Source organism: Carettochelys insculpta, chromosome 3 (genome assembly GCF_033958435.1).
Source record: "Carettochelys insculpta isolate YL-2023 chromosome 3, ASM3395843v1, whole genome shotgun sequence".
Classification (NCBI taxonomy): domain Eukaryota; kingdom Metazoa; phylum Chordata; order Testudines; family Carettochelyidae; genus Carettochelys; species Carettochelys insculpta.
The window spans coordinates 211,573,655-211,596,451 of record NC_134139.1 but is presented as its reverse complement, the minus strand read 5'-3'; the positions used below and the strand labels follow the sequence as shown (position 1 = coordinate 211,596,451).

General features: G+C 51.2%; 2 protein-coding genes across 13 annotated transcripts in view; one reads left to right on the top strand and one right to left on the bottom strand.

Moving 5' to 3' along the window:
• Positions 1 to 21,588, bottom strand: part of LOC142010671 (low density lipoprotein receptor adapter protein 1-like) — a 104,630-nt gene extending 83,042 nt beyond the window's left edge. For 2 of the 9 annotated variants that reach the window (XM_074989091.1, XM_074989092.1), the window contains exon 1: positions 21,348 to 21,588. In XM_074989091.1, the coding sequence (XP_074845192.1) occupies positions 21,348 to 21,432 (85 nt within the window). In that variant the 5' untranslated portion in view covers positions 21,433 to 21,588. Of the gene's footprint in view, positions 1 to 2,694; positions 2,729 to 21,347 lie in introns of those variants that run through there. The other 7 variants (XM_074989093.1, XM_074989090.1, XR_012644863.1 and 4 more) reach the window with 6 other exon arrangements.
• Positions 21,589 to 21,780: 192 nt separating this feature from the next.
• Positions 21,781 to 22,797, top strand: part of IFT172 (intraflagellar transport 172) — a 231,338-nt gene continuing 230,321 nt past the window's right edge. For all 4 annotated transcript variants that reach the window (XR_012645170.1, XM_074991603.1, XM_074991602.1 and 1 more), the window contains exons 1-2: positions 21,781 to 21,958; positions 22,484 to 22,627. Coding sequence is in view for 3 of the 4 variants with exons in the window: in XM_074991603.1 (XP_074847704.1) it covers positions 21,920 to 21,958; positions 22,484 to 22,627 (183 nt within the window). In the remaining variant the exon portion in view is untranslated. The remainder of the gene's footprint in view (positions 21,959 to 22,483; positions 22,628 to 22,797) is intronic.

Sequence of the window (22,797 nt, the reverse complement as noted above, 5' to 3'; positions counted from 1 at the left end):
TGTATTTAAACATTTTGTTGTTGCTTTTTGAGTTTTTAGCTAGCTGTTCTTCAAACTCCTTTTTGGCTTTTCGTACTGCATGTTTACATTTAATTTGGCAGTGTTTATGCTCTTTTCTATTTTCCTCACTTTAGTCTTCAAGTCATACATCTAAAGAATTACTAGCCATGATCACAAGGCATCTTCCCATGGGCAAAACTTGATTAAAGCAATCAGAGCACATTTTTGTTTCCTGCCCTACTTTGTGTTCCATGCACTTTTCACTCCAAGATTTTTCTAAAACTGTCCAGGTCCATTCCCCTTTACGCATAGCACAAGCTGTATTTTTTGCACCCCAGATATGTTGCATATTGGCAAAAGTCTGAGCATGGGAACACACAAGAATGGTCATAAAAGGGTCAGACCAAAGGTCCATCTAGCTCAGTATCCTGTCTTCCGACAGTGACCAATGCCAGATGCCCCAGAGGGAGTCAACAGAACAGGTAGTTGTTGAGTGAGACCTCTCCAGTCATCCATTTCTAGCCTCTGACAAACAGAAGCTAAGGACACCATTTCTACCCATACTGGATAACAGACATTCATGGACCGTGAATTTATCTAGCTCTTTTTTTGAACCCTTTTAAAGTCCTGCTCCTCACAACATCCTCTGGCAAGGAGTTCCACAGGCCTACCGTGTGCTACGTGAAGGAAATAAACTTCCTTTTTTTAGTTTTAAACCTGCTACCCACTAATTTCATTGGGTGACCCCTAGTTCTTATGTTATGGGAAGAAGTAAATAACTTTTCCTTATTCACTTCGTCCACACCGGTCATAACTTTATAGAGCTCTATCATATCCCCCCCATTAGCCTCCTCTCTTCTAAGTTGAAAGTCCTAGTCTCTTTAATCCTTCCTAAAGCAACAGCCATTGTAACCCTTCAATTTTTTGTTGCTCTTTTCTTAACCTTTTCCAATATGCTGGGGGAACCCTCCCATGTGGAAGGTGTCTTCTGGTGGCATCTTTCAGGAAGCAGGTGGGAGAGCTACAAGAGGATGTGGCTAGGTTAAGGAGTATTCAGATCCATGAGCAATTCCTGGACAGTATTCATGTGGTGACAGCGGAGGTTAAGGTAGCTGTCCCACCACAAAAGACTGCTGACACACCATCAGCGGACGAGGAGATGCCTTAGGGGAACACCGGCAGCTGGCCACTTCTGGCAGCAGGCAGTGCTCCACTCCTCCTCCCAACCCTCCCATCATTATACTGGGAAACTTATGCTATTCTGGATATAGTAAATAAGGAATTGCCCCCTACAGCAGGAGCAGAGAAGCCTTGTATCCCCTAGGCTGGGAGGTCTCCTGCCACAACTACAAGGAGGAAAAGTAGCGTAGTGGTGGTCAAAGACACTCTGAGGGGGATGGATGCACCCATCTGTTGACCCGACATGTCCTCTCGGGAGGTATGATGCCTGCCAGGAGCCTGTATCCGAGACACAGAGATGCTGAGGATTATCCGGCCTATTGACTCCTGGCCCCATGCTACTCATCCATGTGGGCACAAATTGTACTGCAAGGTGTAACCTTGAGCAAATCAAGTGTGACTACACGGCTCTGGAAACATGGGTGAACGAGTTGGGAGCCCAGGTGCTGTCCCCCTCAATCCCTCCTGTCAAAGGTAGGGGCCCAGGAAGAGACAGGGGCATCCTGGAGACAAATGCTTGGCTGCAAGTATAGCGTCACTAGGAGCTCTTTGCCTTTCTAAATTACAAGATGCTATTCAAGGAAGGACTGCTAAGCAGGGATGGAGCTCATCTTTTGAGGGATGGGAAGACCATAATTGGATCCAGATCGACTAACCTAGTGAGGAGGGTTTTAAACTAGGTTTGACAGGGACTGGTGACCAAAGCCCACAGGTAAGTAAAAAGCCTGGAGAAATGGGAGCTGGGCTGGAAATGGGAGGGAACATGGACTATAATGGCAAAGTAAAAAGGACTAGGCAGAACTGTGACACAAAAGCAAATGAGTACTTTAGATCCCTATATACAAATGCAAAAGCATACATAATAAGCAGGGAGAACGTGAAGTCCTAATAAATACATACAACTAGGACATAACTGGTATCACAGAGACTTGGTGGGATAATAAACACAACTGGAATATTAGTATAGAAGGATATAGCTTACTCAAGAAGGATAGGCAGGATAAAAAGAGAGGAGGTGTGTAACAAGTCCCGCGACGCCCAGCCCCTTGGTCTAGGGCGGGCGGCAACAAAAGAGGGGGTTAGGGCACCAGCCCGCACTCAGTTCGGGCAGTCACCGCTACCCCCGTACAGGCCCCAACCCTCCGTCCAGGGCGGGGCGGCAGTTCACAGAAGTTATATAGCTCTGGGCCCAGCCCTCAGTCCAGGGCGGGGCAGCAGTTCACAAGGATAAACACCAGCCCAGCCCTCAGTTTGGGGCGGGGCAGTAACACAAGGGAAAACACCGGCCCAGCCCTCAGTTTGGGGCGGGGCAGCAACACAAGGTCTACAGACAGGCTCAGCGGGGGCTGGCCCTGTCAGGGAGGGGGGTAGGCGGTCGCAGGCCCTCCCACTCCACTGCGACCCGGCCCGGGGCCCTGGGGGTCGCTCACATGCAACCCTGGCAGTGGGGATCCAGACCGCAACACACTGCCATTGGTTCGTGAGCGACGTTCCCCGGGCCACTTCCTACCTCACCCTCTGTTGGCGGCAGGTCCCAGTCCATCTGGTCGAGGGGTCCTCCTAGGTCGGTCTCCTCTGGGTTATCCGCCTGTGGGGGCTCCGGCCAATCGTCCATGACCACGTCGTTAGGGTAATCAGGCGGTGGTAATACAGGAGATGCAGGGCGGTCCTGGGTCTCAGTATTGTAGGGGTCCGCCGGGGCTCTGGGGCAGCCTGCTCCCGGGGCCTTTTCCACGGCAGGGGGTCTCCACCGGCGGGAAGGTCCTGGTAGGTCCGGGAAGTCCGGGTAGTCTCCCTGGGGCATACGGACCCGGGGTTGCGGGGAGCCTCTGGGGGCCTGCTCCTTTGGCCTGGCCGGGCGGCCGCAGGCCCTCTCCCTTTGTCCCCGGGGAGCTCGGGCAGGCACGTCCTCCCTGCCCGGAGGCCCAGCCCTCAATGGTTCCCGAGCCCCGCCTTTGGCTCTTCTAGCCCTTGGCCCCGCCCTCTGAGGGGCAGGCCTCTGGTCTCCTGACTCCGGCCCTGCCCACCAGGGCCTCTGCATAGCTTCCCCGGCCTCCGGGAGGCCATACTGACCCACTACATTCCCCCCCCCTCAAGTCCGTCTCCCATGCCATGGGGGCGGGGTCTTCCATTTCCCCCAGGCGGGACAGGAAGTCTGCATTTATGTGGTCCTTACCTGCCCGATGCCATACGTCAAAGGCATACGGTTGCAATGCCAAGTACCACCGCATAATACGGGCATTCGTATCCCTCATTCGCGCCAGCCACTGTAAGGGGGCATGGTCTGTAACTAGGGTGAAGGGGGCACCCAGCAGGTAGTACCTAAGGGCGTCGCAGGCCCACTTCACCGCCAGAGCCTCCTTTTCTATCACGGCGTAACGCTGTTCCCTGGGGAAGAGCTTCCGGCTGATGTAAACTACGGGGTGGTCCTCTCCGTCCACCTCCTGGGACAGGACAGCTCCCAGGCCTACACCGGAGGCATCCGTCTGCAGGATGAACGGACGAGTGAAGTCGGGGCTGTAGAGGACTGGTTCCCGTATTAGGCATTGTTTTAGTGCCCGGAATGCCTTGTCGGCAGCCGCAGTCCACACCACCCTTTGTGGCTGGGTTTTCGTTAGCAGCTGCGTCAGGGGGGCTGCAACTGAGGCGAATTCAGGGATGAAGCGTCGGTAATATCCTGCCAGTCCCAGGAACTGTAGTACCTGTCGCTTGGTACTGGGGGGAGGGCAGGCCGCTAAGGCCTGTACCTTACCCACGAGGGGCTTTACCCGGCCCCCTCCTATGGTATACCCAAGGTAGGTCGTCTCCTGCCAACCAATCCGGCACTTCTTTGGGTTCATTGTTAGGCCCGCGGCCCTCAGAGACCTAAGGACCGCGGCCACCCGGTCTAGATGTTCCTCCCAGTGACGACTATATATGACGATGTCATCAAGGTAGGCTGCGGCATAGTCCCGGTGGGGCTGAAGGAGACGGTCCATAAGCCGCTGAAAAGTCGCCGGGGCACCATGGAGACCAAAAGGCATCCGGGTGAACTGATATAGGCCTGATGGGGTCGCGAAGGTGGTCTTCTCTCGTGAGGAAGGTGTCAGGGGGATCTGCCAGTACCCCTTGCTGAGATCCAGGGTACTAAAGTAGCGGGCGGCCCCCAGATGTCCCAGAAGCTCATCGACGCGGGGCATCGGGTACGCATCGAATTTGGAGACTGCATTCACCCGCCTGAAATCGATGCAGAACCGCTGGGTGCCGTCGGGCTTCGGGACGAGCACCACGGGGCTGCGCCACTCGCTTTGGGAGGGCTCTATGACTCCCAGAGCCAGCATCGCCCGTACCTCCTCCTCTACTACCTCACGCATTCGAAAGGGTAGTGGACGTGTGGCGTCGCAAACCACCTTCCCTGGCTCCGTGCAGATGACGTGGCAGACCAGGGAGGTGTGTCCTGGGAGGGCTGTGAAGTTCTCTCGGAACGCCTGGAGGAGGCACTGGGCCTGTTTCCGCTGCTCCTCCGTTAGCGTTGCCCCAAGGGCCGGTTGTACCGGTCCCTCCCCATGAGGCACCTGGGGTCCTAGTTCGGGTTCCGGGGGGCAGGGGTTTATCATGAAGCCCTCCCGGTCCCGCCATGGTTTTAAAAGGTTAATGTGGTACCGCTGTGTCTTCTTGCGGCGGTCGGGTTGGCGGACTTCGTAGGTGACCAGCCCTACAGCTCGAACAACCTCGTAGGGTCCCTGCCACCTAGCCAACAGCTTTGATTCGCTGGACGGCAGTAGGACCAGGACCCGGTCACCTGGCTCGAAGCTGCGGCTCCGTGCCTCCTGATTGTACGATCGAGCCTGGGACACCTGTGCAGTTCTCAAATTTTCCTCTGCGAGAGTCCCTACCCGTTCCAGGTGCTTCTGGAGCTGGAGAACGTATTGCAGCAGTCCCTTTGAGGGGGACGCGGTTTGTTCCCAGACCTCTCGCACCAGGTCAAGGACTCCCCGGGGACGCCGTCCGTATAACAGTTCAAATAGCGAAAACCGCGTTGAGGACTGCGGAACCTCGCGGATGGCCAAAAGCAAGGGGGGCAACAACTGATCCCACCGTCGCAGGTCTTCTGGGGGGAATTTGCGCGTCATTTCTTTTAGTGTGCGGTTGAATCGCTCGACCAGACCATCTGTCTGAGGGTGGTACACGGAGGTGTGTAACTGTTTGATCCCCAGGAGGGCACAGACCTGTTTCATCAGGCGTGATGTGAAGTTAGTTCCCCGGTCCGTAAGCAGTTCCCGTGGTAAACCTACCCGGGCAAAGATCTTCATTAGTTCCCCCGCGATGGTGCGGGCCGTGATATTGCGCAGTGGGATTGCCTCCGGGAAGCGAGTGGCATAGTCCACGAGGACTAACACAAACTTATAGCCAGCTACGCTCTTAGGGAGCGGGCCCACTAGGTCCATAGCCACCCGCTCGAACGGGGTCCCCACCACTGGCATTGGGACCAGAGGGGCCCTAGGGACCCGCGGGGGTGCAGCAAGCTGGCACGCGGGGCAAGAACTACAATAGTCCTTTACATCTTGGTAGACCCCGGGCCAGAAGAATCGGGACAGTATTCGGGCCACGGTTTTCTCCTGGCCCAGATGGCCTGCAGCAGGGATGTCATGGGCCAGCTTCATCACGGCCCGTCGGTGGCACTTCGGCACCAAAAGCTGTGCCCATTGGCCTTGGGTCTGGGGGTCCCGATTCACCCAGTAGAGCCGCTCCTGGCGTAGCTCAAAGTGGGGCCATTGCGTCATGAGCTGGGGGTTTGTTGCCACCCCGTCGATGGCCGCCACCTGAGAATAGGCCCGACTTAGTGTGGGGTCGTCTTTTTGATCGCGACAAAAGTCCGAGGTTGCCCCGTCGTCGGAGCTGGTCCCCTTTGGGCCTTCAGCAGGTCTTTCCTCTGGGGACTCCAGGCTCGGCTCCACACTCTCCTCGGGTGGGTCCTTGGGCGTGTCCCCTTCTAGAACAGGGGCCGCCTCTTCGTTGGGTCCCGTGGCCGGCCGGAAGATGTCTGTGAAGCCTGGCCAGTCCCGACCCAACACCACAGGGTACGCTAGTTGCGGGGCTAGGCTGACGACCAGATAATGGGTCACCCCTGACACCGTCAGGGGCACTCGTGCGCTGGGGTAAGGGCGCACATCGCCATGGATACATTGGAGCCGGATAGTCCCTAGAGCGGGGTCAGCCTCCAGGCCGGCACGTTGTCGTATTAGAGTCTGGCTGCACCCCGAGTCCACTAAAGCAATCACGGCTTTGTTTCCCACGAGGACTGGGACTGTAATTGTGGGTGCCTGAGGGGGTCGCGCCCTCTTTTCAGCCGCCCACACTCGGCCAAAGCTACAGATGCCTTCCGGGCAGTCCCGTTGGAGGTGGCCCCATTGACCACAACTGAAGCAGGGTCCTACCGCGGGTTGGGCCCGCCCCCGGGTTTGACGCCCCTTAGGATCTGGTGGTCGCGTGCTAGTAGCCCCCTCCATCCGCCCCTGGGGTTTACCGGGGTCCTGCTTCAGGGGCGTCGTCCGACATGGATTGGGTGGGTCCCGCAGCTGGCCGGACGATTTGGAGCGGGGCTCCTCTGGCTTCCCAGCTCCCCGACGCAGGGGCCAGGACGATGGGACCAGGCCCGTGGGTGCCTCTGGCTCCTCTGCCGCTAGGAAGTCTTCCATAAGGCCCACAGCAACTTGCACGGTGGCAGGGCGGTGGCGCCGCACCAAGCCCATCCTCGAGGTGGGAGGATGCAGAGGAGTTGTTCAAGCACAACCTGCTCCACGACCTCTGCGGAGGTTCTCATCTCTGGCTGCAGCCACCGCTGGCACGCGTCCCTCAACTCCTGTGCCACACACCGTGGCCGGGCTCCCGGGGGGTAGGTCAGGGACCGGAAGCGCTGGCGAAAGGTCTCCGGGCTGACGTCCAATGTGTCTAGGACGGCTGCCTTTACCCGGTCATAATTTCGGGCGTCTTCCACCGACAAAGCCCGATAGGCTCTCTGGGCCCCCCTAGTCAAATAAGGGGCCAGTAATGTGGCCCACTGGCTCCGGGGCCATCTGGCCACCACTGCCACCCGCTCGAAGGTGACCAGGAAGGCCTCCGGGTCATCCGCGGGGCCCATCTTCGTCAGGCGTACCGGTGGGGCCGACGCTGGGCCCTCCCCTGGAGCTTCTTGCTGTGGCTCGGCGGGTAACGGCACCAGGGCTGCCAGCTGCTGTAGGCACCGTTGCTGGTGCTCCTGGCTCTGTGCCATCAGTTCTGTCAGGAGCCGCTGCTGGGCTCCCAGCTGCTGCAGTAATTGCTGCTGCTGCTGTAGTTGGGCAGCTTGCTGTTTTTGCTGGCTCTCCGCCAAATACTGCAGTAACCTATCCACCTCCATTGGGGAAGCAGAGTTAGCAGCAATACAAGAACCCACACCACAAGCACCTGAGGGAAAGAGGAGAGAGAGAGAGAGAAAAAAAAAAAAAAGATAGCGGACAGTTGCCCTCACTGTCCAGGGACCTTCCCCTCCGTGGGTCTGCGCCCACTTCCTCACCCCTTACGTCAGGGGTGGGGATCGGGTACCCACATTCTCCACCATGTGTAACAAGTCCCGCGACGCCCAGCCCCTTGGTCTAGGGCGGGTGGCAACAAAAGAGGGGGTTAGGGCACCAGCCCGCACTCAGTTCGGGCAGTCACCGCTACCCCCGTACAGGCCCCAGCCCTCCGTCCAGGGCGGGGCAGCAGTTCACAGGAGTTATATAGTTCTGGGCCCAGCCCTCAGTCCAGGGCGGGGCAGTAGTTCACAAGAGTTATATAGCTCTGGGCCCAGCCCTCAGTCCAGGGCGGGGCAGCAGTTCACAAGGATAAACACCAGCCCAGCCCTCAGTTTGGGGCGGGGCAGTAACACAAGGGAAAACACCGGCCCAGCCCTCAGTTTGGGGCGGGGCAGCAACACAAGGTCTACAGACAGGCTCAGCGGGGGCTGGCCCTGTCAGGGAGGGGGGTAGGGGGTCGCAGGCCCTCCCACTCCACTGCGACCCGGCCCGGGGGGTCGCTCACATGCAACCCCGGCAGTGGGGATCCAGACCGCAACACACTGCCATTGGTTCGTGAGCGACGATCCCCGGGCCACTTCCTACCTCACCCTCTGTTGGCAGCAGGTCCCAGTCCATCTGGTCGAGGGGTCCTCCTAGGTCGGTCTCCTCTGGGTTATCCGCCTGTGGGGGCTCCGGCCAATCGTCCATGACCACGTCGTTAGGGTAGTCAGGCGGTGGTAATACAGGAGATGCAGGGCGGTCCTGGGTCTCAGTATTGTAGGGGTCCGCCGGGGCTCTGGGGCAGCCTGCTCCCGGGGCCTTTTCCACGGCAGGGGGTCTCCACCGGCGGGAAGGTCCTGGTAGGTCTGGGAAGTCCGGGTAGTCTCCCTGGGGCATACGGACCTGGGGTTGCGGGGAGCCTCTGGGGGCCTGCTCCTTTGGCCTGGCCGGGCGGCCGCAGGCCCTCTCCCTTTGTCCCCGGGGAGCTCGGGCAGGCACGTCCTCCCTGTCCGGAGGCCCAGCCCTCAATGGTTCCCGAGCCCCGCCTTTGGCTCTTCTAGCCCTTGGCCCCGCCCTCTGAGGGGCGGGCCTCTGGTCTCCTGACTCCGGCCCCACCCACCAGGGCCTCTGCATAGCTTCCCCGGCCTCCGGGTCTGCGGGAGGCCATACTGACCCGCTACAAGGTGTTGTCTTATATATTAAAAATGTGAACACCTGGACTGAGGTGGAGATGGATGCAGGAGACAGAATCGTTGCAAGTCTCTGGATTAGAATCACAGAACACTAGGACTCGAAGGGACCTCGAGAGGTCGTCAAGTCCAGCCCCCTGCCCTCCTGGCAGGACCAAATACTGTCTACACCATCCCTGATAGACAGCTATCTAACCTGTTCTTAAATATCTCCAGAGATGGAAATTCCACAACCTCGTTAGGCAATTTATTCCAGTATTTGACCACCCTCTCAGTTAGGAACTTTTGCCTAATGTCCAACCTAAACCTCCCTTGCTGCAGTTTAAGCCCATTAGATATTAGGAAAAACTATTCCACCAGGTGGGTGGTGAAGCACTGGAATGCGTTGCCTAGAGAGGTGGTGGATTCTCCATCCTTTGAGGTTTTTAAGTCCCGGCGGGACAAGGTCCTGGCTGGGATGACTTAGTGGGGGTTGATCCTGCTTGAAGCAGGGGGCTGGACTAGATGACCTCCTGAGGTCCCTTCCAGCCCTGTGATTCTTCTTGTTCCTTCCTCAGAGGCCAAGAAGAAAAAGCTTTCTCCCTCCTTCTTATGACACCCTTTTAGATACCTGAAAACTGCTATCATGTTCCCCCTCAATCTTCTCTTTTCCAAACAAAACAAGCCCAGTTCTTTCAGCCTTCCTTCACAGGTCATGTTCTCTAGACCTTTGATCATTCTTGTCGCTCTTTTCTGGACCCTTTCCACTTTCTCCACATCTTTCTTGAAATGCCCAGAACAGGATCCAATACTCCAACTGAGGCCTAATCAGAGTACAGTAGAGCAGAATGACTTCTCATGTCTTGCTTACAACATACCTGTTAATGCATCCCAGAATTATGTTTGCTTTTTTTGCAACCGCATCACATTGTTCACTCATATTTAGCTTGTGGTCCACTATAACCCCTAGATCCCTTGCTGCCATACTCTTTCCTAGACAGTTGCTTCCCATTCTGTATGTGTGAAACTGATTGTTCCTTCCTAAGTGGAGTACTTTGCATTTGTCTTTATTAAACTTCATCCTGTTTACCTCAGACCATTTCTCCAATTTGTCCAGATCATTGTGAATTTTGACCCTATCCTCCAAAACAGTTGCAACCCATGCTAGCTTGGTATGATCCGCAAACTTAATAAGCGTACTTTCTATGCCAATATCTAAATAGTTGATGAAGATATTGAACAGAACGAGTCTCAAAACAGACCCCTCTGGAACCCCACTTGTTATACCTTTCCAGCAGGATTGAGAACCATCGGTAACTACTCTGAGTATGGTTATCCAGCCAATTTTGCACCCACTTTATAGTAGCCTCAATTAAGTTGTATTTGCCTAGTTTATTGATCAAAATATCATGTGAGACTGTAAAACTCCTTCCTAAAGTCCAGGTATACCACATCCACCACTTCTCCCTTATCCACAAGGCTCCTTATCCTATCAAAGCAAGCTATCAGATTGGTTTGACATGATTTCTTCTTTGCAAATCCATGCTGGCTGTTCCCTATCACCTCAGCACCTTCCAAGTGTTTGCAGATGATTTTCTTATTTACTTGTGCCATTATCTTTCCTGGCACAGAAGTTAAACTGACTGGTTTGTAGTTTCCTGTATTGTTCTTATTCCCCTTTCTATAGCTTGGCACTATACTTGCCTTTTTCCAGTCTTCTAGACTCTCTCGTCTCCCATGATTTTCCAAAGATGATAGATAAAGGCTTAGATACCTCCTCTATCAGCTCCTTGGTTAGGTTATGAGGTTAATACGAATAAAAAACAAGGGTGATGTCATGCTAAGGGTCTACTACAGACCACCTACCTAGGTAGAAGAGGTGAATGAAGCTTTTAAAAACCAACTAACAAAATCATCCAAAGCACAGGATTTGGTGGTGATGGGGGACTTCATCTATTCTGACATATGTTGCAAAACTAACATAGTGAGGCATAGACTATCCAGAAAGTTTTTGGACGGCATTGACAACAATTTATTTCAGAAGGTGAAAAAGGCTACTGGGGGAAGTCGTTCTAGATTTGATTTTAACAAATAAGGAGGAAGTGATCAACAATTTGGGAGTGAAAGTTTTGGGAGAAAGTGACCATGAAATCATAGAGTTCATGATGCTAAGAAATAGTGAAAGGGAGAACATCAAAATTGAGACAATGGATTTCAGGAGGGCAGATTTTGACAAACTCAGAGAGCTGGTATGTAAGGTCCCATTGAAAGCAAGACTAAGAGGAAAAACAACTAAAGAGAGTTGGCATTTTTTCAAAGGGACATTATTAAGGGCCCAAAAGCAAGCTTAACTGCTGTGTAGGAAAGATAGAAAGTATGGTAAAAGACCACATTGGCTTACTCAGCAGATCTTGCATGATCTCAAAATCAACAAGGAATCATAAAAAGTGGAAATTAGGAGAAATTACAAAAGATGAATATAAGCAAACTATACATGTATGCAAGGGCAACATTTGAAAGGCAAAGGCCACAAAACTAGCTAGAGACAAAGGGTAACAAGAAGACAGTCTATAAATATATCAGAAGCAACAGGAAGACCAAGGATAGGTAGGTCCACTACTCAGTACAGAGGAAGAAACAATATCAGGAAACTTGGAAAGCAGAAATGCCCAACATGGTGAATATTAGTTGGAAGGTGGTAGATTTAGAGGCTAAAATAAAATTAAAAAAAAAAGTTTAAAATCACTTAGAAAAATTAGCTGTCGGCAAGTCACCTGGGCCTGATGCAACACATCCTAGAAGACTCACAGAGCTGACAGAGGAGGTGTCAGAACTTTTAGATATCATCTTTGAAAAGTCCTGGAAATCAGGAGACAGTCCAGAAGACTAGAAAAGGGCAAATATAGCGCCCATCTATAAAAAAAGGGAAAAGAACAACCCAGGAAACTACAAAAACTACAGTTTAACTTCTCTGCCAGGAAAGATAATGGAGCAAATAATTAAGGAATTCATCTGAAAACATCTGGAAGAAAATAAGGTGACAGAACATAAGAACGGCCATACTGGGTCAGACCAAAGGTCCATCGAGCCCAGCATCCCATCTGCCGACGGTGGCCAATGCCAGCTGCCCCAGAGAAGGAGAACAGAAGACAATGATCAAGTGATTTATCTCCTGCCATCCATCTCCTGCCCTTGTTATGAAGGCTAGGGCACCATACTTTATCCCTGGCTAATAGCCATTTATGGACCTAACCTGCAAAAATTTATCAAGCTCTTTTTTAAACCCCAATAGAGTCCTGGCCTTCACAGCCTCCTCGGGCAAGGAGTTCCACAGGTTGACTGTGCGCTGTGTGAAGAAAAATTTCCTTTTATTAGTTTTGAACCTACTACCCATCAATTTCATTTGGTGTCCCCTAGTTCTTGTATTATGGGAAAAGGTACATAATTTTTCTATATTCACTTTCTCCACACCATTCATGATTTTATATACCTCTATCATATCGCCCCTCAATCGCCTTTTTTCCAAACTGAAAAGTCCCAGTCTCTCTAGCCTCTCTCCATACGGGACCCTTTCCAAACCCCTAATCATCTTAGTCGCCCTTTTCTGAACCTTTTCTAATGCCAATATATCTTTTTTGAGGTGAGGAGACCACATCTGCACGCAGTACTCGAGATGTGGGCGTACCATAGTTTTATATAGGGGAAGTATGATCTCTTTTGTCTTATTATCGATCCCTTTTTTAATAATTCCTAACATCCTATTTGCCTTACTAACTGCTGCTGCACACTGCATGGATGTCTTCAGAGAACTATCCACTATAACTCCAAGATCCCTTTCCTGATCTTTCCAAGATCTTTCCAAGATCCCTTTCCTGATCAGGTAACAGCCAGCATGGATTTGTAAAGACCAAATTATGCCAGACCAATCTGATAGTTTTCTTTGATAGGATTATTGGGAAGAGATGGGGTCCACCTAACCAAGAGTGGAAGGAGCATTTTCACAAGTAGGCTTGCAAACTTAGCGAGGAGAGCTTTAAACTAGGTTCGCTGGGGGACGGTGACCGAAACCCTGTGGGTAGAAAGGAACTTGGAGGCCGGGAAGAAATACAAAGAGGAATGTACAACAAAAGTGGACCCTTGATTCGAGTAGTGAGGGTGGGGAGATCGACTGATTATCTAAGGTGTTTGTACACCAATGCCAGAAGCCTGAGTAACAAGCAGGAGGAATTAGAAGCCCTGGCTCAGTCCAGGAACTATGACTTGATTGGAATAACAGAGACTTGGTGGGATGACTCGCATGACTGGAGCGCTGCCACGAAAGGGTATAAACTGGTCAGGAAGAACAGGCAAGGGAGAAAGGAGGAGGGGTTGCACTGTATGTAAGAGAGCACGATGATTGCTTGGAACTCCAGTACACAGGAGGGAGAACAGCCTGTTGAGAATGTATGGATCAAGCTTAGTGGTGTAGGCAGCACTGGAGATGTGGTGGTTGGTGTCTGCTACAGGCCGCCAAATCAGGATCATGAGGTAGATGAAGCTTTTTTTGGACAACTGAGAAAAGCTTCCGGATCGCGGGCTCTCGTTATCGTGGGGGACTTCAATTACCCTGACATCTGTTGGGAGACCAATATGGCGGTACACAAGCAGTCCAGGAAATTTCTGGAGAGTGTTCGGGATCACTTCTTGGTACAAGTGCTGAAAGAGCGACCAGAGGTCATGCGCGGCTCAACCTGCTGCTTACAAAAAGGGAGGAACTAATAGGGAAGGTAGAGGTGGGGGACAACCTGGGAAGCACTGATCATGAGATGGCAGACTTCAGGATTCCGACCAAAGGAAGGAAAGACAGCAGCAAGTTACACACCTTGAACTTCATAAAAGCAGACTTTAACTCCTTCAGGAACCTGATGGGCAGAATCCCCTGGGATGCTACCATGAAGGGAAAAGGAGTCCACGAAAACTGGCAGTATTTTAAGGAAGCCCTATTCAAAGCGCAGAAAGCAACTGTCCCGATGCACAGCAAGAGAAGTAAATATGGTAGGAGACCAGACTGGCTTAATGAGGAAATCCTTGGAAAACTTAGGCACAAAAAGGGAGCTTACAAAAAGTGGAAACTGGGACAGATGTCTAGGGAGGAGTATAAACGTATAGTTTGAGAATGTAGGGCAGTTATCAGGAAGGCGAAAGCGCAACTGGAATTGCAATTTGCAAGGAATGCGAACGATAACAAGAAAAGCTTCTACAGGCATGTTACCAAGAAGAAGGTGATCACAGAGGGCGTAGGAGATAACCCAGTGACAGATAATGTAGGGAAAGCTGAAGTACTTAATGCTTTCTTTGCCTCTGTCTTCATGGACAAGGACAGCTTCCGGACTAATGAGATAAGTGATTCATTGTGGGAAGAAGGTGGACAGCCTTTGGTGGGGAAAGAACAGGTTAGGAGCTATCTAAGAAGGCTAAATGTACATAAATCGATGGGCCCAGACCTAATTCATCCTAGGGTTCTGAAGGAGTTGGCATATGTTGTTTATGAGCCCTTGGCCATTATCTTTGAAAAGTCGTGGAGATCGGGAGAGATCCCAGATGATTGGAAAAAGGCAAATGTAGTGCCCATCTTTAAAAAAGGGAAGAAGGATGATCCAGGGAACTATAGGCCTGTCAGTCTTACATCAGTCCCTGGAAAAATCATGGAGGGGCTCCTCAAAGAAGTCATTTTGAGGCATTTGGAGGAGGGGGAAGATATCAGGAGTAGTCAGCATGGATTCATGAAGGGCAAATCATGCCTGACCAATCTGATTAGTTTCTACGATGAGATAACTGGCTCTGTGGATAGGGGAAAAATCCCCCCTCGCCCCAAGTCTTAAAGACCTTGCAGCATCAAACTAACCCCCCCTTATTCCTAGGATTAAACCTCTCACAGCCCCAAAATGCCCCCCCACCAACCTCACGAGGGCCACTGCTGTCCCCCACTGCACCTTCACTGGGCCACCACTGCCTGCTCTGCAAGGTTCCCCCCAGCCCTCTTACTCTCTTCCCTCACCTGCACTGAAATTGGACTCAATTTAATTGTTTCAACACACAGATCCCTCCTGCCAGCCTGTTAAATCAATTACATTGAGTCCCATTTCAGTGCAGCAGGGCAGGCACTGGGAACCAGAGGCATGAGCTCTGGCAGCAGCAGGAGCTGTAAATGGCTCCTTAAAGAATTCCATGTGGCTCAAAGCCACCCAGCCAGTGATCCTTAGAAAATCTAATGGAAACCCATGTTTGGGTCCCGACCCATAGGTTGGGAATCCCTTGTCGAGATGGCGCGTGGTCTTGTCGTGAGGGCAGGGAACTGGACTCAATGACGTTTGAAGGTCAATTCCAATTCTAGTGTTCCCCATGAGGGAACCACATCTGTATGCAGTATTCAAGATATGGGCATACCATGGATTTATAAAAGGCAGTAAGATAGTCTCTGTCTTATTCTCTATTCCTTTTTATATTATTCCTAACTAACATTGTTTACTTTTGTGACTTCAGCAGCATATTAAGTGGATATTTTCAGAAAGCTATCCATAATGATGCCAAGATCTCTCTCAAGTGGTTATTGCTAAATTAGTACCCATCATTTTGTATAGTTGAGATTATTTATTCCAATATGGATTACTTTATATTTATCAACATTAAATTTCGTTTGCCATTTTGTTGCCTAATCACTTAGGTTTTGTGAGATCTTTTTAAAGCTCTTCAGAAGATGCTTTGTTCTTAACTATATTGATCAGCTGCAAATTTTGTCACCTGTTAACTCCCTCTCCAGATAATTTATAAATAGATTAAACAGGATTGGTGCCAGTATGGACCCTTTCAGGGACACCACTGGTCATCTCTCTCCATTCAGAAAACTTACCATTTATTTCTACCTGTTGTTTTCTGTCTTTTAACCAGTTTCAATCCATGAGAGGACGTGCCTCTTATCCCATGACATCTTAATTTACTTAAGAGCCTTTGGTGAAGGACTTTGACAAAGGTTTCCTGGAAAACTAAGTACACTGTACCCAAAGGATCCCCTTTTATCCACATGCTTATTGATGTCCCCTTCTCCCCCACGCTCCAGAAACTCTATTAGTTAGTAAGGCATAATTTCCCTTTACAGAAACCATGTTGACTTTTCCCCCAGCAAATTATGTTCACCTGTGTGTCTAACAATTGTTTTCTTTACTATAGTTTGAACTAATTTGCTCAGTATCGATATTAGACTTACAGGTTGGAATTGTCAGGATCATCTCTAGACCGCTTTTAAAATATTGGTGTCACGTTAGCTATCTTTTTATCTTTTATCTGGTTAAGCCACAGTGGCATTTGCTGGTACTCTTATTGTGTTTATTTTTAAATATGGGGTATACATTTAAATTGGGCCTCTGTTATGGTGTCTCTGGAAAGTTTCCATGCAGCTTGTAGGATGTTACTTTTGGCACTGAGCCTTTTAATTTCTGTTTAATAAATTCCTTCTTTGTGTGTGGTTCTCAGTGTGTTAAATGCCCCAGTGTTGGGCAGCTGAGGTGTTTCCCCCATTACATGGATGTTAAATTTTACTTAGATGGGACATATGAGAAGAAACTTTGAGCAATAGCTTTATATAGCATTGTTTGGATATGATCTCTACTGAGCACACATGGCTCACAGCCCAAGATTTCCTGCCTCTTAGCAGGTACAGCTTGCAGAAGGCACATTAACAATGAGAATACTCTGAGTGCATAACAGGTGTGAATCATCGGGTTAGAAGAGACCTCAGGAAGTTATCGAGTCCAACCCCCTGCTGAAAGCAGGGCCTGTCTCAGCTAAATCATCCCAGCCAGGGCTTTGTCAAGCCAGGACTTAAGATTTCTAGAGAAAGAGATTCTACCACCTCCCTAGGTAACACATTTCAGAACGTCATCACTCTCCAAGGCTGCATCTACACATGCATTCCTCTTTCAAGAGGCATGCAAATGAGGGAAATTGAAAATGCAAATGAGGAGCAGATTTACATATCTGGCACCTCATTTGCATATTCATCCTTTTTTGTGGAAAGAATAGTTCTTTTGAAGATGGGGTTTACTATTGAAAGAGCATGTCTACATCGCTTTTCCGCTTTCAAAAGGAGGTATTTCAAAATAATAATATGCAAATGAGGTCAGCTATGTAAATATGCACCTCAATTGCATGCATCTTTCAAAAGAGGAATGCAAGGATAGACACAGTCCTCGTGAAATAGTTTTTCCCAATATCCAACCTAAATCTCCTTACCACCACATCTTGAAACCATTGCTCATTGTTCGCTTATCTGTCACCACTGAGAACAGCCTCTCTCTGTCCTCTTTGGAACTTCCCTTCATGTAGTAGAAGGCTGCTAGGAAGTCACTCTTCTATTCTGTAGACTGAACAACCCCACATCCCTCTGCCTGTCCTCATAAGCCATGGTCTCCAGTCCCCTAATCATTTTTGTCAACCTCTGCTGGACTCTTTCCAGTGCTTCCACATCCCTCCTGTAACAAGACGCCAAGAATTGGACATAATACTACAGCTACAGACTCACCAGTGCTGCATAAAGGGGAAAAATCACTTACCTAAATCTGCTGACAACATTCCTACTAATGCACCTCAGTATGCTCTTAGCCTTTTTGGCTACAAGGGACACTGCTGGATCATATCCAGCTTCTCATTCACTGTAAACCTTGGGTCTTTCTTCAGAACTGTTGCTTAGTCAATTGGTTCCCAGACTGTGGCAGTGCTTGGGATTCTTCCATCTTAAGGGCAGGACTCTGCATTTGTCTTTGCTTAACCTCCTCAGATTCCTTTTGGCCCAATCCTTCAATTTGTCTAGGTCTCCCTTGAGCTTATCCCTCCCCTCCAGCATATCAGCCTCTCTCCTAAATTAGAGTCTGTGCATTTGCTGAGGGTGCAATCCATCCCCTCATCCAGATCACTAATAAAGACTAACAAAACCGCCCCAGAACCAACCCTTGGGGTACTCCGCTTGATATCGACTGCCAACCAGACAGAGACATAGCTTTTTATCCAATTTACAGTCCATTCACCCAACCCATACTTTAACTTGCTGGCAAGGATGCTATGGGAGACCATAGCAAAGTCTTTGCTAAATCAAAATATATTACATACACCACCCTCCCCATATCCACAGAGCCAGTTACCTAATTACAGAAGGCAGTCAGGTTGGTCGGGCATGACTTGCCCTTGGTGAATCCATGGTGACTATTACTGATCACTTTGCACACCTCCAAGTGCTTCAAAAGGATTCCTTTAGGAGCCCCTCCATAATTTTTCCAGAGACTAAGGTGAGGCTGACTAGTCTGTAGCTCACCAGATTCTCCTTCCTTTTTTAAAAGATGGACACTATATTTGCACTACATAGGCACTACATCAGTGGAAGAAAAGCCTTATGCAGAGCACAGACCCATCTGAACTCCGTAAGACTTCCTAGGAAACCCACTTAGTCTGTTTCCTGCAGCTTCTTTCACTAGCTAGAGTGACCTGGATTCAAAAAGTAGGGCAAAAAACTAGTAGCTAGAAATGGAAGGATTCCACTGTAAATGAAAACTAAATAAATGGAGCCAGGCTTGTACCTCTCTTCCTCCCCAGATCCATACACATGATTGAGCTGGCAACCCCCAGGTCAGGCTGGCTCAGTGACTACATCCTACATGATGATCATATTGAATGCCTCTGACAAAGTGGGTTTTTGCCAACAAAAGCTTATGTTAATCTATAACATATAGCTAGGCTTGACAAGGCCCTGGCTGGGATGACTTAGTGGGGGTTGATCCTGCTTGAAGCAGGGGGCTGGACTAGATGATCTCCTGAGGTCCCTTCCAGCCCTATGATTCTATGATGCCAAATGGCTTCTCATTTTTTGTGTGGATACAGACTAACACAGCTATCCCTCTGATACACATTATGATCCTTTTCCTTTTGCAGCTTTGTATGATTCCTACCTGCACAGTTATGGATTGGGGTAGCCAATCCTGCTGGAGCGTTAGGGGTACATGTGTGAGGTCTCTATCACTGTGGGGCTGATCTCATGCTGGCTCAGGCCTATCTGCTAAGCTACTCTAGTTCCTCCCATTCTCTGTAGCGCTCCAGAGACAGGAGACTGCTGAGATTGCACAGTTTCCTGTATCTTAGCAACATACTCCTGCTACCACCAACTGTTCACTTTCATCTGCACTCAGGGGAGCCAGGGGTCTGAAAAAACGTAAATCTCCAAAGGCAGAACAGGGCCCAGAGCACAAGGTGTTTTCACAGCATTCAGTTTCTGCACAGTCTCCTCCTGAAGAAAGTCTGACCTGTCCACTCCACCATTTGAGGACAGAGTCCTGTTCCCAAGAGGCATACCGCAAGCCATCAAAAGCAATGAATGATTAAGCTGCTCGTTCAACATCCCAGCTGTTTTCATCAATGCCTCTTTCTCCATTACAGTTCCCTCCCTTTTACCACTCCTATTGCTCCATTCAGCTCTCCCCACCCCAGGCCTCTTGCCCTGTTAACATCTCCCTCTTCCTCCTGATCAGCCAACAAGCAGCCATTGACTACAAATGCAAATCTGATTCCTTGTTTCTACCAAGTTACCAATCCAGATCACGCTTCAGCAGCAGCAGCATCACTCCCCCATTTGCCGTGCTTCCCCTTACCTCACACACAGCAAGACACAGGAAGAACTCTGGACAATGCTAAACTTACTTTGATTTACTCACTATAATACACATGTATCACAAAAGGTTGCACACTGGGCATTCATGAGGGTGTAGAGTCAGCTGACGGTGAGTGGTTCAGTGTCGGTGAGGTGCTCACTGCCTGTAGTAAAACTGACTTTGGTTTGCATGGTTGGGCCTTGTGCTCTGGCCAACCCAACTAGCTTTCAAGACTTGTGTGAAACTTGTACCTCACCAGCCACATTCCTCTTCCCCACACTTCCTATGCTGCAACTGAATACATTTAGGAGCAGTCTGCAACCTGGAAGTGGCAAGCTCTGTTGGGTGAGGCCAGCATTCATCCAGCACCACCCAGAACAGTGAAGCTCCTTCCCAAATGGATCTCTGAGCACTAAAGACAATACAGGACACATCCACTTCCATTAATATAAAACCACCTTGGAAACAAGACATTAATCCTTGGAGTCTGCAGTCTGACCTAGCACCATGTCCCTTCTATCTGAAACAGCAACAAAGGGTCCTGTGGCACCTTATAGACTAACAGAAAAGTTTTGAGCATGAACTTTTGTGAGCACAGACTCACTCACGAAAAGCTCATGTTCAAAACTTTTCCGCTAGTCTACAAGGTGCCACAGGACCCTTTGTTGCTGTTACAGATCCAGACTAACATGGCTACCCCTCTGATACCTTCTATCTGAGGTGCCTGGGAACCCTGGAGAACTAGAGTGCTGAAGGAACGCGACCAGATTATCAGAAAGTATTGGGCCCGTTAGTGACAGGTGACAGGAGTAAATGAGTGATGAGAAAGCACATTGGGGCAGTTCAACTGTGTTTGGAGAGACATTCCCTGCCTAGTTGGTCTGAGTGCACGGTCTTCTCTGACTGCAGAGAGGAGTAAGGGTCCCAAACTACCATTTCAGGATCCAAAAGACAGTATCATGAACACTCCAATCAGATTGAGATTCATGGAGTATTTGCCACCTGGCAGCAGGCCTGCTTGAATCCTAGCCCTGAGTGATAGGAGCATGGGGCACAGTCGCTCATTCTCCCAGCTGTGCCTTGGCTGCCCTTGCTCCTGAGGCTGTTGGCACTCACTGCCCTGCCCAGGTGGGCTGGAGGAGGAAAAGGGCCCCCTCTGTCAAGACTCACCTGGCCCCCTCATCCTGGATGCTGCTTTCACCTCCCCTCTGATCCACCCTCAGTGGTCACACCTCGATGAAAGAGCCCCATTAGCCAGACTTACCTACAAATCCAGTTCTGCACTCACGGACCCCAATCTCAGAACCCCAATCCTCCTCTCAGCCCAAGTAACCCCACTGCTTTCCCAGCCTCATCCAGCCCTCACCCTCCATACTCCCGCAGCCCCCTCAGGATCCACCTCCTTCCTTCACACAGGGTACTCCCAACCCACCTTCCATACCGCAGGTCCCTCCCTCGCCTTCAGTACCCCACTGCCCTCCCAACCCATCTTGTCCTCACCCTCAGTACTCCTGCGGCCCCCCCTCAGTACCCATAACCTGCCCTCCCCCAATCCCCCCTTGCCCTCACTACCTCAGTCGCTTCAGCACCCACGCCTTCCGTAACGCCATAGCCTCCCAACACCAACCTGCCTTCAGTCACCCGCAGCCCAACCTTGCCTTCTGTACCCCAGGCCCCTCCCTCACCCCCCAAGCCCCCTCAGTACCCCCACCTTCCCCTCAACCTCAGTAAGCCCACGGCCCTCCCAACCCCCGCGGCCCCCGTTCCGCCTCACCCCGAGTACCCCCGCGGCCTCGCTCCCCGCCACTCACTGCGATGCCAGCAGAGTCCCAGGCCGTGGCGGGCAAGCCGGGGGCTCCGCAGCACGGCCCGTCCCGCCGCCCGCAACGCCTCCATCCCCACGGCTCTGCCAGCGCCGCCCGGGCAGGGCTGGAGGGAAGCGCGTGCTCCCGCCCCAGAGCCCGCGGGACGCGCCGGAGGTGGAACGAGGCGAGGCCACAGAGCACGCGACCGGCTCGGGGGGCGGGGCCTGCTGTCTCCGAGAGCCGAGGGAGAGCGGGCTGGGTGAGTGGGCGGAGCTTGTGGATGAGGGCAGGGCTGCCTGTGGCGTGTGGGTGTGGCAGAGCTAGGCCCGTTATTCCTGAGGGCGGAGTCTATACCCCCGACTCTTCCGGTGTGCTGAGGCGCCGCCAGGCTTGGCGCATGCGTGATATTGGTCGTTCCCTGTGACGTAGCCTGTTTGGACGCTCGGTGTGTCATCAGCTGGTGTGGAATTGGGTAGAGTGTTACCGGGCAACGTGCGCAGGCGGGAGACGCGGAGCTGGAGCGAGAACCGGGGCCGGGGCCGGGGCCGGGGCCGGCCTAGCGCGCGAGTGACCTTGGGATGCAACTGCGGCACGTGCGGACGCTGCTCAGCCCTCAGGTCAGCCCCCGTGAGAGGCGAGCGGGTCTATTAACTGTCTCAAGGGAACCCCCTGCCACAGGACGTGACTGCGACCCAGAATCCCCACCATGCCCTTACCCTCCGTAACCCAGCAGCCTCCCACCCGCCTTCAGTACCCCACAGACCTCCCTCTTTCTTAATAGCCCCATAGTCCACCTCGGTACTCCGACCCTCCCTGCACCTCACGGGCCTCCTAACCGCAGCCTGTCCTCACCCTCCACAGACCCGCAACCCACCTGTAGTACACCCACAGCCTTCTGTCAGTCCAAGTACGTCCAAGGAAATACCAGTGCTCAGACCAGATCTAGGGAGTTGGGGGACCTCCTGCTCCTGGGATATATTTGTAATTAGTGGAACTACAGTAACCTTCCCCTGGAACAGGTTTCCTCATCAAGGCTGTTGTGGGGATGTGTACCTTCTCGTAAAGCAGCTCCTTTCTGAAAGGAGATACTGGCCCAGATGGACCCCCATCTGGTTCAGATTGATAATGGTGTTCCCTTCCAGGATGGTGCTGCAAAGGTCACCTGCATGGCTTGGTCTTACAACAATGCCAAGTTTGCTGTCTGCACCGTAGACAGGGTTGTGCTTCTGTATGATGAACATGGAGAAAGAAGGGACAAATTCTCCACCAAGCCGGCTGATGCAAAGGTAAATAGATTGTTTCCTTGTGTGTGACTGGGTACTTTTGCTCTTGGGCTATGAAATATTGATACTTTTTTGAATGCTGCCATGCAGGTCAGTTTTTTGCAGTAGCAGAATAACTTGTAAATTATTCCATACTTTTAACAGGACTCTTAACAACTTGAAATGTTATACCA